This window comes from Armigeres subalbatus, chromosome 2 (genome assembly GCF_024139115.2).
Source record: "Armigeres subalbatus isolate Guangzhou_Male chromosome 2, GZ_Asu_2, whole genome shotgun sequence".
NCBI classification, from domain to species: domain Eukaryota; kingdom Metazoa; phylum Arthropoda; class Insecta; order Diptera; family Culicidae; genus Armigeres; species Armigeres subalbatus.
Genome location: NC_085140.1, coordinates 15,330,727 through 15,345,212, shown reverse-complemented (window position 1 = coordinate 15,345,212; position 14,486 = coordinate 15,330,727). Strand labels below are relative to the sequence as shown.

The 14,486-nt window shown below is 41.1% G+C and overlaps 1 protein-coding gene across 3 annotated transcripts in view; it reads left to right on the top strand.

Annotated features, from left to right (window-relative positions):
• Nucleotides 1-913: 913 nt before the first annotated feature.
• Nucleotides 914-14,486, top strand: part of LOC134217893 (cell division cycle protein 27 homolog) — a 33,572-nt gene continuing 19,999 nt past the window's right edge. The window contains exons 1-2 of one of the 3 annotated variants that reach the window (XM_062696730.1): nt 914-1,165; nt 8,464-9,028. In XM_062696730.1, the coding sequence (XP_062552714.1) occupies nt 9,005-9,028 (24 nt within the window). In that variant the 5' untranslated portion in view covers nt 914-1,165; nt 8,464-9,004. Of the gene's footprint in view, nt 1,400-8,463; nt 9,029-14,486 lie in introns of all 3 variants that reach the window. The other 2 variants (XM_062696729.1, XM_062696728.1) reach the window with 2 other exon arrangements.

The following is a 14,486-nucleotide window of genomic DNA, read 5'->3' as shown; positions in this document are numbered from 1 at the left end:
CTACAGGTAGCCGAAGCCTCCCCCTATCTGTCCATGGTGATGGTTTGCGTGGGAGGGCAATCAGATCGGACAAATCGACGTTTGAATCTTTGTTTACAAAATCACATACGTCCTTTTGAATAAGTACCCGAGATTTGACGAATCTGATAGCTCTCCCACGCAAACCAACACCATCAACAGGTAGCGGAATCCTTCACCTACCTATTGATGGTGTTGGTTTGCGTGGGAGAGCTATCAGATTCGTCAAATCGTCGTTTGAATCTTTGTTTACAAAAGCAGATAAGTCGTTTTGAAAATTTTGTCTTGTATTCTTGACCGATGCACTATCGTTTGCAACCATAAACGAGGTAGGCCTTTAGGACACAATTGCATTCATCCAGTTCTCTTAGCCCATTGATCGGTGCTGTCATTTTGAATATGAATCTGATGAAACCTCGGATGAAACATTTATGCCCCGTTTACATATATGCTAGTTCTAGCGGACAATGCACTATCCGACAATACTAGCGCGATATTAGCACAATGTAAACAGGAATTGTCATCTGCTAATAGTGTTTACATTATGCTAATTTCGCGCTAGTATTGTCGGACAGTGCATTGTCCGCTAGAACTAGCTCATATGTAAACGGGCCATTATTTCCCGAGTGAAAAAGACTTATTTTTGGATTGTTTCGGATTTCCGTGCATATGCGACAGTCTCATCCCCCTCCGCGATGGCCCAAACGTCTGAGGTCTGATTTGTTCGGTAAAACTTTTCGCCGCTTGTCAGACGAATGCTTGGGAAGGCGAAAATTTCAAATCGTGTCAGTCGCTTCTTTTCTCGAAAAAAGAAAAACATCACCCTTTGAACTAGGCAGAGTGAGTAGTGCACCGCGATATAGCTATCCCGCTTCTGCAAAAGTCGATTCTCATCATCGCTGTCAGTTTCGAGTGTGCTGCGCTGCGATCGTCGTGCGTGTGTTGCAAAAGACGTGAAAAAAGAAACGGGAATTTTCTGAAGAGTGCTTTAATTTTCACGTATTCGTGGCCAAATCGCAGCAAATTACCGTCGAAACATTGCTCGGAATCCGCGCAAGCATACTTCGGACGTTTTAGTGCGTGGCAAATTTGGATTACGGTGTTCTTTGGTGGGAAAAATTGCGAAAGAATCGACGGCAGTCCGAAGGTTGGAATTTTTTGTTGGCGGAGGATGGAAAAAAGAAGGTTCGCCTTGGAAGAGCAGTGAAGTGTTGTCGAGCTGGAAAGGTGAAGTAGAAGGAGGTGGCAGGGAGTGACGAAACAAAAGCCCAGGGGGGAAGTCATCGTATGCGGTTGGAGTGGTGTGGCGCACTCACACTTGAAGAAGTTTGTTCGTCGTTGCGGTGGATGGAGTTTGTGATGCACATTCGTTTGCTCTTTGGTACGTTAGACTGGTCCATTAATATGAAAAATGGCTGCAATCGATTTTGTTGTTATATTTTTGCCCGACGTAAAGTTTTTAGCATTCTACCGAACGTATTGAAATCTTCTGAATATGTATTAGACAAGCATAGAGGTGAAAGTTTCAAAGATTGTGTTATTAAGCAAATTTAAGAAAGCACTCGCTACAAGATAGGGCAATTACAGAAGCTAGACTCTATAACACACCCTATACCAGAACCTAGATTTAGTTAAACTAATGTATTAGCACTCCTACTCTGTCTTATATTCCGACCGTTTCTTTCAATACTAATGTATCTTCCTTGACCTAAAATATGGGGTAACCTATAGGCTTCCGTTATGACAATAAATAAATTACAAATTACAAATTAAGGTTTTCACATATTCTAAACTTATTTTACAAAAACATTAACGGTTTTCGGTAAACGATTATATTTTTAATATGTTCGTTTCCATCTCGTGTAGAATGAAATCAAGCATAATTTTTTTCAGTAATCGCTCTTGGATTATACAAATTATGATTGAATTATTCATGGTATCGCAGCGAATTGAATCATTTGTTTGAGAAACTGCATAAGTCCATTTTACACTATTTCGAGAAAACAACAAAAAACTGTTTTTTAGCAAATTTCCACCGAATCTTTCGATTTCTTCGATACAGATCAATAGTTTTTGGCAAAACTCAACACCCTGGGGAACTTGCAGTGCAAAAAATGTAAACAGTACTTCACAATTGCTCTTCAAAGTACGTGGACATATGTAGTTTCTCAAACAAACGAATTTTTTTTCATACATTCCTGAACAAAATTTTTTTTTTTCGTATTTTTTGCCAGAATATGTATTTTTGGACGAGGATTCAGAATATATAAAATATCATTTTGGCCAAAAAAGTTACATATGCAGTTTCCCAAACAAACGGTTCAATTATACACTACACACTTAAAATAAATCGCCGAATTCGGTAAAATTTTACCGAAATCTCAACAGCAGAACTCTTCGGTAAATAATTTAACTGATTTTCGGTGATTTTGACAGTTGAGCAATGGAAAAAAATACAAAAAATCTGTAAAATAAATTACCGACCAGTTCTGCTGTTGAGATTTCGGTAAAATTTACCGAATACGGTGAAATGAGTTAAGTGTGTAATGAATAATTTTGACGAAAGTCTACTATTTTTTGACATTGAGTCAGTTGACAGTTGACAGAGTCATTAATGTCGTTTTCGGTTATTGCTGGGTCGAACCTAGTTCTGCACCGGATCCGCTCTAACAGCTGTCAAAACGTTCGGTTATTCGTTCAGGTTGGATCGCGATCCGCACCAGATCCGACCCAAAATGAATGAGGTTCGCTCTGCAGATTTATCGAGATCCAACCTAGGTTCACCAATACATTCAAACACAAACTGTCAAACTGGTGTTTATGTTTACGCTAAAGGAAAATGAAAACGTAAAAGAAACGGATGGGTATTTGATTTTGTTTGTTTCATTTGTTAAATTTATCAATTCTGTTGCTCTTCCATGCAAAAATGGATTATATCAATTTTGTGCTGTCTTCAAGTTTCTCTGATGGTGAATCGGATTCAGATATCGACATATTTTTCGCTGATTACCTCAGATGATAGCTCCACTATAAACAAAATGAGGTTTGAAAATTTGTGACTAGAAGGTAGCTGCTATTTATTCACTATTACGTTGTGTATTCGAACATATGCTTTAGGTATAATTGCTCTATCAATGGTAAAATAGCGTACCAGAATATCTGCCGCTATGAAGTTATTTATACCAAAATGTTCATACCATTATTTTATTCATTATTGCAGTCTGTGCATAATTTGTTCAAGGTTACGGATTTGAAGAATATAAACATAATGTATTTACCCTGGCATTAATCATTTATAAGACTTTGGCAACTATATTGCCATCAACAAATTTATTTTATTTATTTAAATATAAATGATTATTTACACATAAATTCAAATGTTTATTTAGGAACAGTTTTTATACGAATTGAGCATAATTTTTTAGTGGAAGGAAGGTTTTTAGTTGTAATTCGTTAAAAAACCGACAAAGACATATTTAATCCCATTGATATTGATTATGTTGAATCTCCTGTTTAGATTATGTAGTGAAAAATTATTTGCCTCTCTTGTATATTTGGTTTTTGCAGTTTTGACGAAATCGCAATTTATCCCAAAAGGCCCCTTTTTCTTGGGAGAAAAATAGCAAAAAAAATGCAAATAGCAAAAAATAATGCTGTTCAACTCTTGTACGATTTGATTCTTTGTTTTAAAATAATAGGCCCCAAATCTCAATAAATGTTGTATTGGATTTTTTACAAAGTGTTTCCATATTTTGTTGTTCTGTTCCATTTCAATGACATAATTGATAATTCAAATTTACTGTAACACAATCACTGTTACCCAAAAAGCCATATAGAATCAGCATAACAGTTTATCGGGAAACACGGATTGGCATAAATTCTTTCATGGCAATCCACATTACCGTCGTCATTCATCACAAGCTCCTAATCATATTAATTTATTGATGAAATAATAGTCATTTTAGTCATTAAACAATTAACAGAAGAAGCGTCTGACTTCCCCCATAATTCATAAAACAAGAAAAAAATAACACTAATAACAAAATTCAATAGATAAAATATGTCTGTTTCTGCCAGCTGATAAAAATGCGAATTGAAAACAAAACAGATGATAGGGATTGAGTTCTCACTAATACCATCATACTGACTCGATCCCGATTCGTTTTTCGTTCGGTTATTCAGAGTCGGGGTCGGACCTGACCCAGGTCTAAAACCGAAAACGACATAAGTATCGTTACTATTAAAAAAAACTTTGATGCGAACAAAAAAATGCAATATCATTGATGTTATAATTATGTCAAAAGTGACAGTTTGAAAATTGAAAAATCAGTAGTCAACGATTTGAAGAATATTTTATTTTCATTATGTTACAATAAGTGTAAAACTACAGGCTAACGTTTTATTACCCTGGCACAGTGGTTCTCAACTTTTTTTTATTGAGTGGCACGTCTTAAGTATAAGTATAAGTATATTTAATTGTTACGATAACCTACCAGTTACAGGACTTTTACTTAGGTCAGGGAAGTTTGAATGGGAAATAAAATAACATTGGAGCCTTGGAAGTTACTAAGTGGTAATTGAGTGCCATAGCTAATTGAACTTTGTTTTAGTAGTTATCCTTGAAAGCTTGAAATGTTTGTTGCTGTCTAGTAGCCAAAGGGAGATGATTCCAAGTAGAGGCTCCGCTAATGAGCACACTTTTTCCACTTGACGTCGTATGGTGCGGAATGATGAAAGTTCTCGTTCGAATGTTCGTTCCTTTTTGAAGATGTTGATTTAGGTACGAAGGCAGCTCTCCCAGGTAACCGCGCCGAAGGAAACAACATACACGGAAATCGTAGTTCTCCAGTAGATCTCTCCCCATGATAGTATGCCGTAATTCCGCTGTCGATTCTCATCATGTCATCATCCTAGCTCTTAAAGCAAGGAGCTAGACTTTACTAAGGTGGCGCAGATCAGCGTTGCGTGCCACTAGCTATCTCTTACTCTCCCGCTGATCTTAGAGCAAGATTACCGGTGGTGAGTTTAAGCCATTTGGCAGCGCAGTATCATTACTTGACACTTTACCGGTCGCTACTAAACGCGCTGTTATAACAGTAGCGCGACTGACAGGTGACCAAATTTGGTAGCGCGATAAGAGCGCTGCTATTTTATGAACTGTCAACTGTCAAACGTCACCGGTACGGAATACAGTAACCAAATTGAGAGCCGAAAATAGTGACCGATACGGAAACGAGTGACGAAACTAAAATGAAAGCGCTGCGCGGGTGATTAAAATGCTCGCGACCGATAATGATGCTCTTATGCAACGCAAATAGTGACGTCACTATTTGCGTTGCATAAGATCAGCGGGAGAATAAAAGAGACAACCAGTGGCACGCAACGCTGATCTGCGCCACCTTAGTAAAGTCTAGCTCATTGGTCTTAAAGGCCTTGGAATTACGTGTGGTACCTCCGCTGGGAATTCGTCTTATAATGGTTGAAATACGCTTCTTTTTTAATCCTTTATTGCTTTTCTCACCGAAGAATAGACTACCGTGCAAATTTTTCAAAGTACCAAAACAAATGCTCACACGTCCAATTCTATAGAAATTAGCGAAAGCACAATCCAAAACATCATTCTTGCACCTTATCTCACACCCCAAACAGCTCTTTCTTGCAGTGGAGACGACATCCATATATGGAGAAACTGGTGGGAACATATTTTGGTGGGACAATATTTTTTGCATGGGAGTCGAACACGGCGCATAATTTGCAATATTTTTTACATGGGAGTCGAACACGGCGCAAAATTTGCAATAGTGAGTTGGAAATGTACCTTGAAGCTGAAGGGGAAATTTAATTATTAAATTTTTGTTTGGTATCTATCCATTATCTTACCAATCTGTATATGTTTGCGAAAAAAATAAAAAATAATTAGATACAGTCATACCTCTATTAGTCGATGTTTTATGACTCAACATCGACTCATGGAAGCAAATTATGCAATATTTAAAAATATTTATTGGGCTACTGCGATGGTCCCTCCAAATAGTTTCCATGGGATTTTCTATTCCACATCTCGATATTTCCATGAGGTCCCTTCAATATCGACTCATGGAGGTTTGACTGTAGCCAAAAACCTGTTTTTTACTTGCCCAACTTGTGGGTAAGTGAAAAAATAACTTCGAAAAACATTTTTCAATATAGAAAGACATTTCCTGCGTATATAGTTCATCTAAAATCCAATTATATTGAAATGAGCACACGCAGAAAAATTTACGGTAGACTCAAACATATTTTTGGTAAATTCAAACAAAATTTCAGTTTGTTCTAGCATCAAACATAAATATCATTATGAACAAACATATTGTCGCAATCAAAACCAATGAAAATTATGTTTGAAAGCTTGAATCAAATATGAGTTTTCAGTTGTTTCAATCAGCGGATTGTTTAAAGCAAACATAGATATTATTGTTTTGGCTCGACCGCTCGTAATATTTCCCTATCAATTCTACCAATATTTTTTTTCTGGTAGCATTAGACATTACCAGATTTCATATATGCGCACGTTCATACTTCATGTACTCATCAACACAGGGTGTCGACTGCCTGGAAAAACCTGGAAAAGCTGCAATTATCAGAGAATTATTGTCAACCCGGAAAAATCAGGGAATTATCAGGGAATTCTTGTCACAATCAGGAAAATCAGCAAGAGAGAAAGTGAATATGTGGTTCAATCAAGATGTCGTAAATACACGTTTTAATGCAAGAATAAATAATGCATATTCCATAGGCCGGCAGTGAGCCACAAACAAGTTGTCGAACAACTCGCCTTACAAGTGAAGAAGGAAAAAATGTGTTTCTTGTGAAAACTCTGGCGAAGTTTAACTGGGGCACGTGATTATTTCGGGAATACCTCCTGGAATTTGTTTGAGAATTTTCTCATGAAAATTCACCAAGAAATAATTTTTGAATTTCCTGGAACGATTTCTTTATAAAATCCTTCGGAAAGTTTCTTCTCCAGGTATTTGGTCAGAATTTCCATACTGATTTTTCCGGATTTTGCTTCAGGAATTCCATTGGATATTTTTTTTAGGAATTCAGTGGAAAATTATTTCAGGAAAGTTTTTGGATACTCCTTTAGAGATTCAAAATTTCCTTCGGAAAGTAATTTAGAACTCCTCAAATCTCCTTCTGCTAGAAGCGACAAATAAAAATTGCAATTTTATTCTACATGCGATTTTTCCAGTTGCTTTTCTTGGAATTTGGTACAAGTATGCGACGGCATGTAGAGTAATTAGCACTGGTTAGAAAAGAAAAAAAAAACTTAAGTGTGTATTATACAATCTTATTAAATTGCTTAAGAGCGTGTATCGATAGTCAAAATTTAAGTAGAGTGGTCGTGCGTGCCTGGGTGTTTGTCAGTCAGTCTTGTAATGGAAGTGTTGATGAGCGGAGCGTAGTTTCAGTCGCTCACTTTACATAAATTCGGCTGGGACATTGTTCCAGCCAAGTTTACGACACGACAGGTCAGTACTCAATTGAAAAATCCAACTTGCCATCTCCGGATTGGCAATCCTACGCCTTTGCACGCAAGGCTAACTGGAGACCCAAAAAACAATTAGTTAGGTCGAGAATCGAGACTGTATAGGTAGTCGAACTGATATCTAAGCAGGCGAACTACGATTTCAAGATTATTGAATTTAGCAAGACTTCAGAGATTAAAACAAATGAAATAATGAGAAGTGTTAAAGTACATGTTAAAGGCCCTCCTAAATATCGTGGCGTGCTACTACGTGAATAAATAGATTAGAAAGTTAGCACCAAAAGCTTCTTCTTCTTCTTCTTATTGGCATTACATCCCAACACTGGGACAGAGCCGCCTCGCAGCTTAGTGTTCACTAAGCACTTTCACAGTTGTTAACTGCGAGGTTTTTAAGCCAGGTTTTTTGCATTCGTATATCATGAGGCTAGCACGATGATACTTTTATGCCCAGGGAAGTCGAGACAATTTCCAATCTGAAAATTGCCTAGACCGGCATCGGGAATCGAACCCAGCCACCCTCAGCATGGTCTTCCTTAGTAGCCGCGCGTCTTACCGCACGGCTAAGGAGGGTCCCAAGGAGCACCAAAAGCTACTTGCATTTATAATTTAACATCTGTAGGAACAGAAGTGAGTAAAGGCGGATGTTGAATTATAAATGCATTATAAATGGTCCCCCTGAGACCAGCGAAGGTACCCCAAGTTGAGAACCGCTGCTTTAGAAGATAACACACGGTGTACGACGTTCACGTGCGTCACGTTACAGCTATCAGACAGCGGCTGGCACTGTATTTTTCGGATTTATATTTTAAAACGACTCGAACAATGAAAATTAACAGTAGGCAATATACATCTCGATCGGCTTTGGACCAGTCTAACGTCTAACTAATCATGGGCGTCGTGTATTTTTTTTCTGTTAGGCAACAATAGTGAGAAGTTTTTGGGCTTCATAGAGCGCATTGAAGGTGTATTCCGGATCGGGCGCAGCAATAGTTCAATCACAAACAGAAGCTCAGTGTTGTGAAGAAAATAACGAGCAGCAGCAACAGCAGTGTTGAAAGGCGTAGCCAACATCGCAGCCCTGACAGAAGAAACAGTGAAGCCCGCGGAGACGGCCAGCTTCAAGACGTCGAACAAAAAAAAGTGAATAATTGGCTCTCGGTGTGCGACTGTGTGAGAAAGTGTTGTAATGCATCTGGTGAAATTTGTTTTTCTTCATCGCCGTCGTCATCATCAAAATCAGCAGCAGCAGCTTCAAAGTCGTCACTGTCTTAGCCAGCAGAAGAATTAGACGTACTACGTGCTGGTTTCGGGGTTTCCATTATTGTGTAGAGGCTGCTAAAAGCTGGAACCAGAACATAGCAGTAAATATAAAGAGCCACAAAGGAAGAAGGTGCTTCCGGAATCGATTGTAGCGGTCGTGCAGATAGTGACCAGCAGCGGCTGGGGCGCTAGGGGAGGATGATTGTACAGGAACCAGTGCAGGTGAGTACGCCCATTCCACACTAATGTAGCTCGTAATCCAAATCCGGAGGAGGTGGGAGGCGAGGGAATTGACAGTTATGTCAAAGCGGTTTCAAGATTGCCTTCTCTTTTGGATGTTTCTTCTGCTGTAGCATCAGCCAGGGGAGAAAACAAGTGAAGGGATTCCGATCGACACAAATCTCGCGTTGTTGGCTGCTATCTTCCTAGCTGAATCGATTTAAAGTTGAGTAATAGGATGCATTTTTCGAAAGTGAAAAAGAAATGATGGCATGGGCGGATTGCTCATATGTCATGGTCAATGTAGATCAATAAATCGATAAACATGACTGTGCCAAGGTGCTTCTAGAAATTAGAAGCTATTAATTAGAACATAGTACCTTGACTGAGAGATAAATTCTCGCTACAACAGATAGAATATTGCTATTACAGCTGTATAGCCTGGTGATGTAGCCATGTAATTCGATATGTTCTACTTTGATTGAATCTTTATTGCAATGGTTTGAAACCTCATTATTTAGGCCAATCGATAAATCTAGTGAAAACCTTTTGTATCAAGGCCAACATATTGGTGAACTGAACACATATGCAGCCTCAAAACAAAGAAAAAACTTTGGCTGTGTTATCACGTGTGTCAAACCAAACACTAATTTGCTTAGAACTTCCTTGCTTGTAAAAATTATATCAAATTAAACAACAATAGTAAATAAATTATTGTGCAAATAGTTGCAAAAAGATAAACACGAGTGTTGTACGTTACTACGAGCGCTAAAAATATTACATTTTGCAAATAGTTGTACACATTTTTTTGATATGACAGAAAATGGGGTTTAAACTAAGCGGATCTAGGTAATTCACATGTTAGTTTTTGCTATAAAAATTAAGTTGGTGAAGAAACAATCAGGTTTCATGTTATCAAGACGCATTGCACAGCTTTTCAGATAATGTGCAATATGCAGAGATATGAAAATTTCCGTGAACACGGTTCTGGGTCTAGCTCTGTTTCGGGATGTCCTGCTGAGCTTGTTTATAGATTCCGATTCCGACCCTACGTATGGTGTGGCCGATCCAGTCTCACTTCCGTTTCTGAATTTCAGCTGCAATCGGCTTCCAGTGATACCGATGATGGAGATGCAACTATGAACCCACCATTTTTTTTTGTTGGGGCGTGGAACCACTTTTTTACTTTTTACTTTTTAGTGGAACAACTGCGTCCATTGGATTGAACTTTTGTGGTAATGAACCCACCATACTCGAACTAGGGGAAAGTGGGCCCTGACCGCCATATGGGACAAGATCGTCAGCAACGATTTTAGTATCCGCAAGCATCATTTTCACATTATTAATACGAGGGAAGATGCTCTATAATGTAGAAGGGTAATGAAACATAAAACACCTTTTTCAATCTTCTTCTTCTTTTTATTGGCATTACATTCGTACACTGGGACAGAACCGCCTCGCAGCTTAGTGTTCATTAAGCACTTCCAAATTTATTAACTGCGAGGTTTCTAAGCCAAGTTAGCATTTTTGCATTCGTATATCATGAGGCTAACACTAGACCGGCACCGGAAATCGAACCCAGCCATTCTCAGCATGGTCTTGCTTTGTAACCGTGCGTCTTAGCGAACGGTTAAGGAGGGGCCCGCCCTCTCACCGCAGTCTTCCGATTTTTGCGGTGCGAACGATGCTTGGTTCTCCCAACAGCTGATGAAACTCGTAGTTCATTCGCCTCCTCCACGTACCGTCCGCCATCTGCACCCCACCATAGATGGTAGGCAGCACTTTTCTTTCGAAAACTCCCAGTGCGCGTTGGTCCTCTACGAACATCGTTCAGGTTTCGTGTCCGTAGAGAACTGCCGGTCTAATAAGCGTTTTGTAGATAGTCAGTTTGGTACGGCGGCGAATTTTTCGATGTGTTGATGACTAGTCCAACCCGTTTAGCTTCGCTTTTCAGTCTGATGTAGCCTTCCTCCATCTTCTCAAGGTTACGTGCCATGATATCAATGTCGTCGGCGAAACTAAATAGATGAACTGAATTCGTGAAAATCTTTTCACTTGTGTCCAGGGCCGGATTTAGCCGGAAGGGGGCCCCGGGGCCGACAGCTTGTGGGAGCCCCAAAATGTACAAAAAATGTTGGTTTTGGTACATAAGATTTGTGGGGGCCCGGGGCCACGCCCCCCCTTCTTCTCCCCTAAGTCTGGTTCTGCTTGTGTCATTCCATTATTATTATTATTTATTCAGACTAAGGCCGAAGTGGCCTGTGCGGTATATAAGAGTCTTTTCCATTCGGCTCGGTCCATGGCTACACGTCGCCATGCAACCAAGTATACGGAGGGTCCGCAAGTCAGCTTCCACCTGATCGATCCATCTTGCCCGCTGCGCACCTCGCCTTCTTATGCCCGTCGGATTGTTGTCGAGAACCGTGTCATTCCATGCCCTTCGTAGTACTCCCTCTAAAGCAATGCTGAACAGTAGGCACGAAATACCATCACCTTCCCGTAACCCTCTGCGTGTTTCGAAAGGACTCGAGAATGCCCCTGAAACTCGAACTACGCACATCAGTTCCGCTTCTCGAACTACGCACATCAGAAGGTTTCCGTTTATGTCCTTACACATATCAGGCTGTGGCACGTGGCTCTTACGTGAACGGTTCAAGTTCTCATAGAAATTTCGTGCGTTATTAGCGCGGTACAGTTGCTCCGTCTCTTGACGGTCTCGATCTTCCTGCTGGCGCTTTTTCCTCCAAAAATCGAGTTTTGTCTGTTCCGCGCCCGTTTCTATCGTGCGTGCCTCGTGCGGTGTTGCAGCATTCTCGCCCATGCTGCATTCTTTTCCAATGTTAAGCCGCGGCGTCCGACTTCGACGCGTGTTGTACACCGTCGAGAGTTTTGAGCGCAGGCATACTGCAACGAGGTAGCGATCGGATTCAATATTCGCACTGCGGTAAGAGCGGACGTTCGTGATGTCGGAGAAGAATTTGCCGTCGATAAGAACGTGGTCGATTTGGTTTTCCGTCATTGATTGCGTGATTTCCATGTGGCCTTGTGGATATTCTTGCGGGTGAAGGAAATGCTTGAGGGCAGCAGGGACTATGTCCAAGGGCTTGACGATCCCTCCTCAGGCCATCTGCGAGTTGTGGGGCTTGCCTAGGATGTGGTGGGGTTTGACAGTGGGCCATGTTAAATTCCTATTAAAATCTGCATGTATCCGCAAGTAGGCCCCACCAAAGCGACCGTGTGCCGCTCAAAGCGCACAAGCCCAAGTCCTGGTGTTAGGTGGGACGCTAAACAGCCCTGACACGACGGCCCTCCGACGAGACAGGAGGTTTGCGCAGGCCCAATAAGCCGCCTGAAAAACCAATAATTACGAACAATATAAGAGATAATGCGACTCGATATAATCGGCAAAGACCTTGGCGACGAATAAAGGATCACGATTCGAAGCTTGGAACATGGAACTGCAAGTCGCTAGGCTTCGCAGGTTGCGGTTGCGACAGGATGATCTACGATGAATTACATCCCCGCAACTTCGACGTCGTGGCGCTGCAGGAGATTTGCTGGACAGGACAGAAAGTGTGGAAAAGGGGGCATCGAGCGGCTACCTTCTACCAAAGCTGTGGCACCATCAACGAGCTGGGAACCGGCTTCATAGTGCTGGGTAAGATGCGCCAACGCATGATTGGGTGGCAGCCAATCAACGTAAGGATGTGCAAGCTGAGGATAAAAGGCCTTTTCTTCAACTATAGCATCATCAACGTGCACTGCCCACACGAAGGGAGATCCGACGACGAGAAAGAAGCGTTCTATGCGCAGCTAGAGCAGACATACGATGGATGCCCACTGCGGGACGTCAAAATCGTCATCGGTGACATGAACGCACAGGTAGGCAGGGAGGAAATGTATAGACCGGTTATCGGACCGGATAGTCTGCATACCGTATCGAATGACAACGGCCAACGATCCATAAACATCGCAGCCTCCCGCGGACTGGTAGTCCGAAGCACCTTCTTTCCCCGCAAAAATATCCAAAAGGCCACATGGAGATCATCTAACCAAGAAACGGAAAACCAAATCTACGGTAAATTCTTCTCCGACATCACGAACGTTCGCACTTACCGCAGTCCGAATATTGAATCCGACCACTAGCTCGTTGCAGTATGCCTGCGCTCAAAACTCTCGACGGTGTACAATTCGCGTCGTAGTCGAAAGCCGCGACTTAACATTGGGCGGATACAAGACGGTAGACTAGCCCAAGGATTCGCGCAGCAGCTGGAAGTGGCATTCCCGGCGGAAGAGCAGCTAGGCGCAGCGTCTCTTGAAGATGGCTGGCTGAAGAGATATTCGATCCGCCATTCGAAGCATTGCAATCGCTGCACTTGGCAAGTTGCCCCCGGATCAAAGAAACGACCGGTATGACGGCAAATGTGAGCAGTTAGTAGAAGAAAAAATGCAGTATGGGCGAGATTGCTGCAACACCGCACGAGGGCGAACGAGGCGCGAAACAGACAAAACTCGATTATCCGGAAGAAAAAGCGCCAGCAGGAAGATCGAGACCGTGAAGAGAAGTAGCACCTGTACCGCGCTGTACACACGAAAGTTCTATGAGAAGTTGAATCGTTCACGTAAGAGCCACGTGCCGTAAGAGTTAAAAACAAGCATCCAATAATTGTATTTATGAATAATCGTGTAATAATATCAGGTAGTTGGCACAGTTATAACTGTTAATGCACAGTACAAATCAATGAATTGCCTAGAATAAGTTTTACAATTGGCTTTCTTCAGTAGTGCGTTATGCATCATCCCCACCTACAGCATTGTTTACGTTTTGGAAAAAAGTTTCTTTGAGAGTATCGCGAGAGCGAGAGCAACACAACTGCCACGGTTTCAACTAGCAGTAAATCTCAAAATTATGCGGCAGCCAATAATTAACGTATGCAATTTGTTTTAAGGTACAACATGAGGGCTAGAACATGTAGCCTTTTTGCAACTGCAGTTTTAAATACAGTTTTCATTTTTCTAAACTTCTTCGCTTGCAAATATGGTAAATATTGGGGAAATAAATGATTCATATAATAGTATTTTCGTTAGCATGTCCTTGGTAAGCGTGCTATTGGGGGAATCTGAAACGCACTCTCACGATCAGCAACCAATTAGAATTCACGCTCAATAAGATGATTTGATTTTCTCTATTTGTTTGAATGCTGTCTTTATTCAACGCAAGCAAAATGACTGGTACTATAAACAGCAACCCATCTTTATCTCTCGTATGTTCGAAATCAACAATCACTCTTCCCAAGTGGGCTGAACAATTATCCACCTGATAGGGACAAGGATGCCGACATTTTGTCCATTTCTCTCGAGAGTTTCGCTGGTTTTAATAAGATATTGCGGACATTCATCGTCGTTTTTTGCTATTTGGCGTCAAAACCAAATGTAAGCAAGCCGGCTGGTGGAATAATTC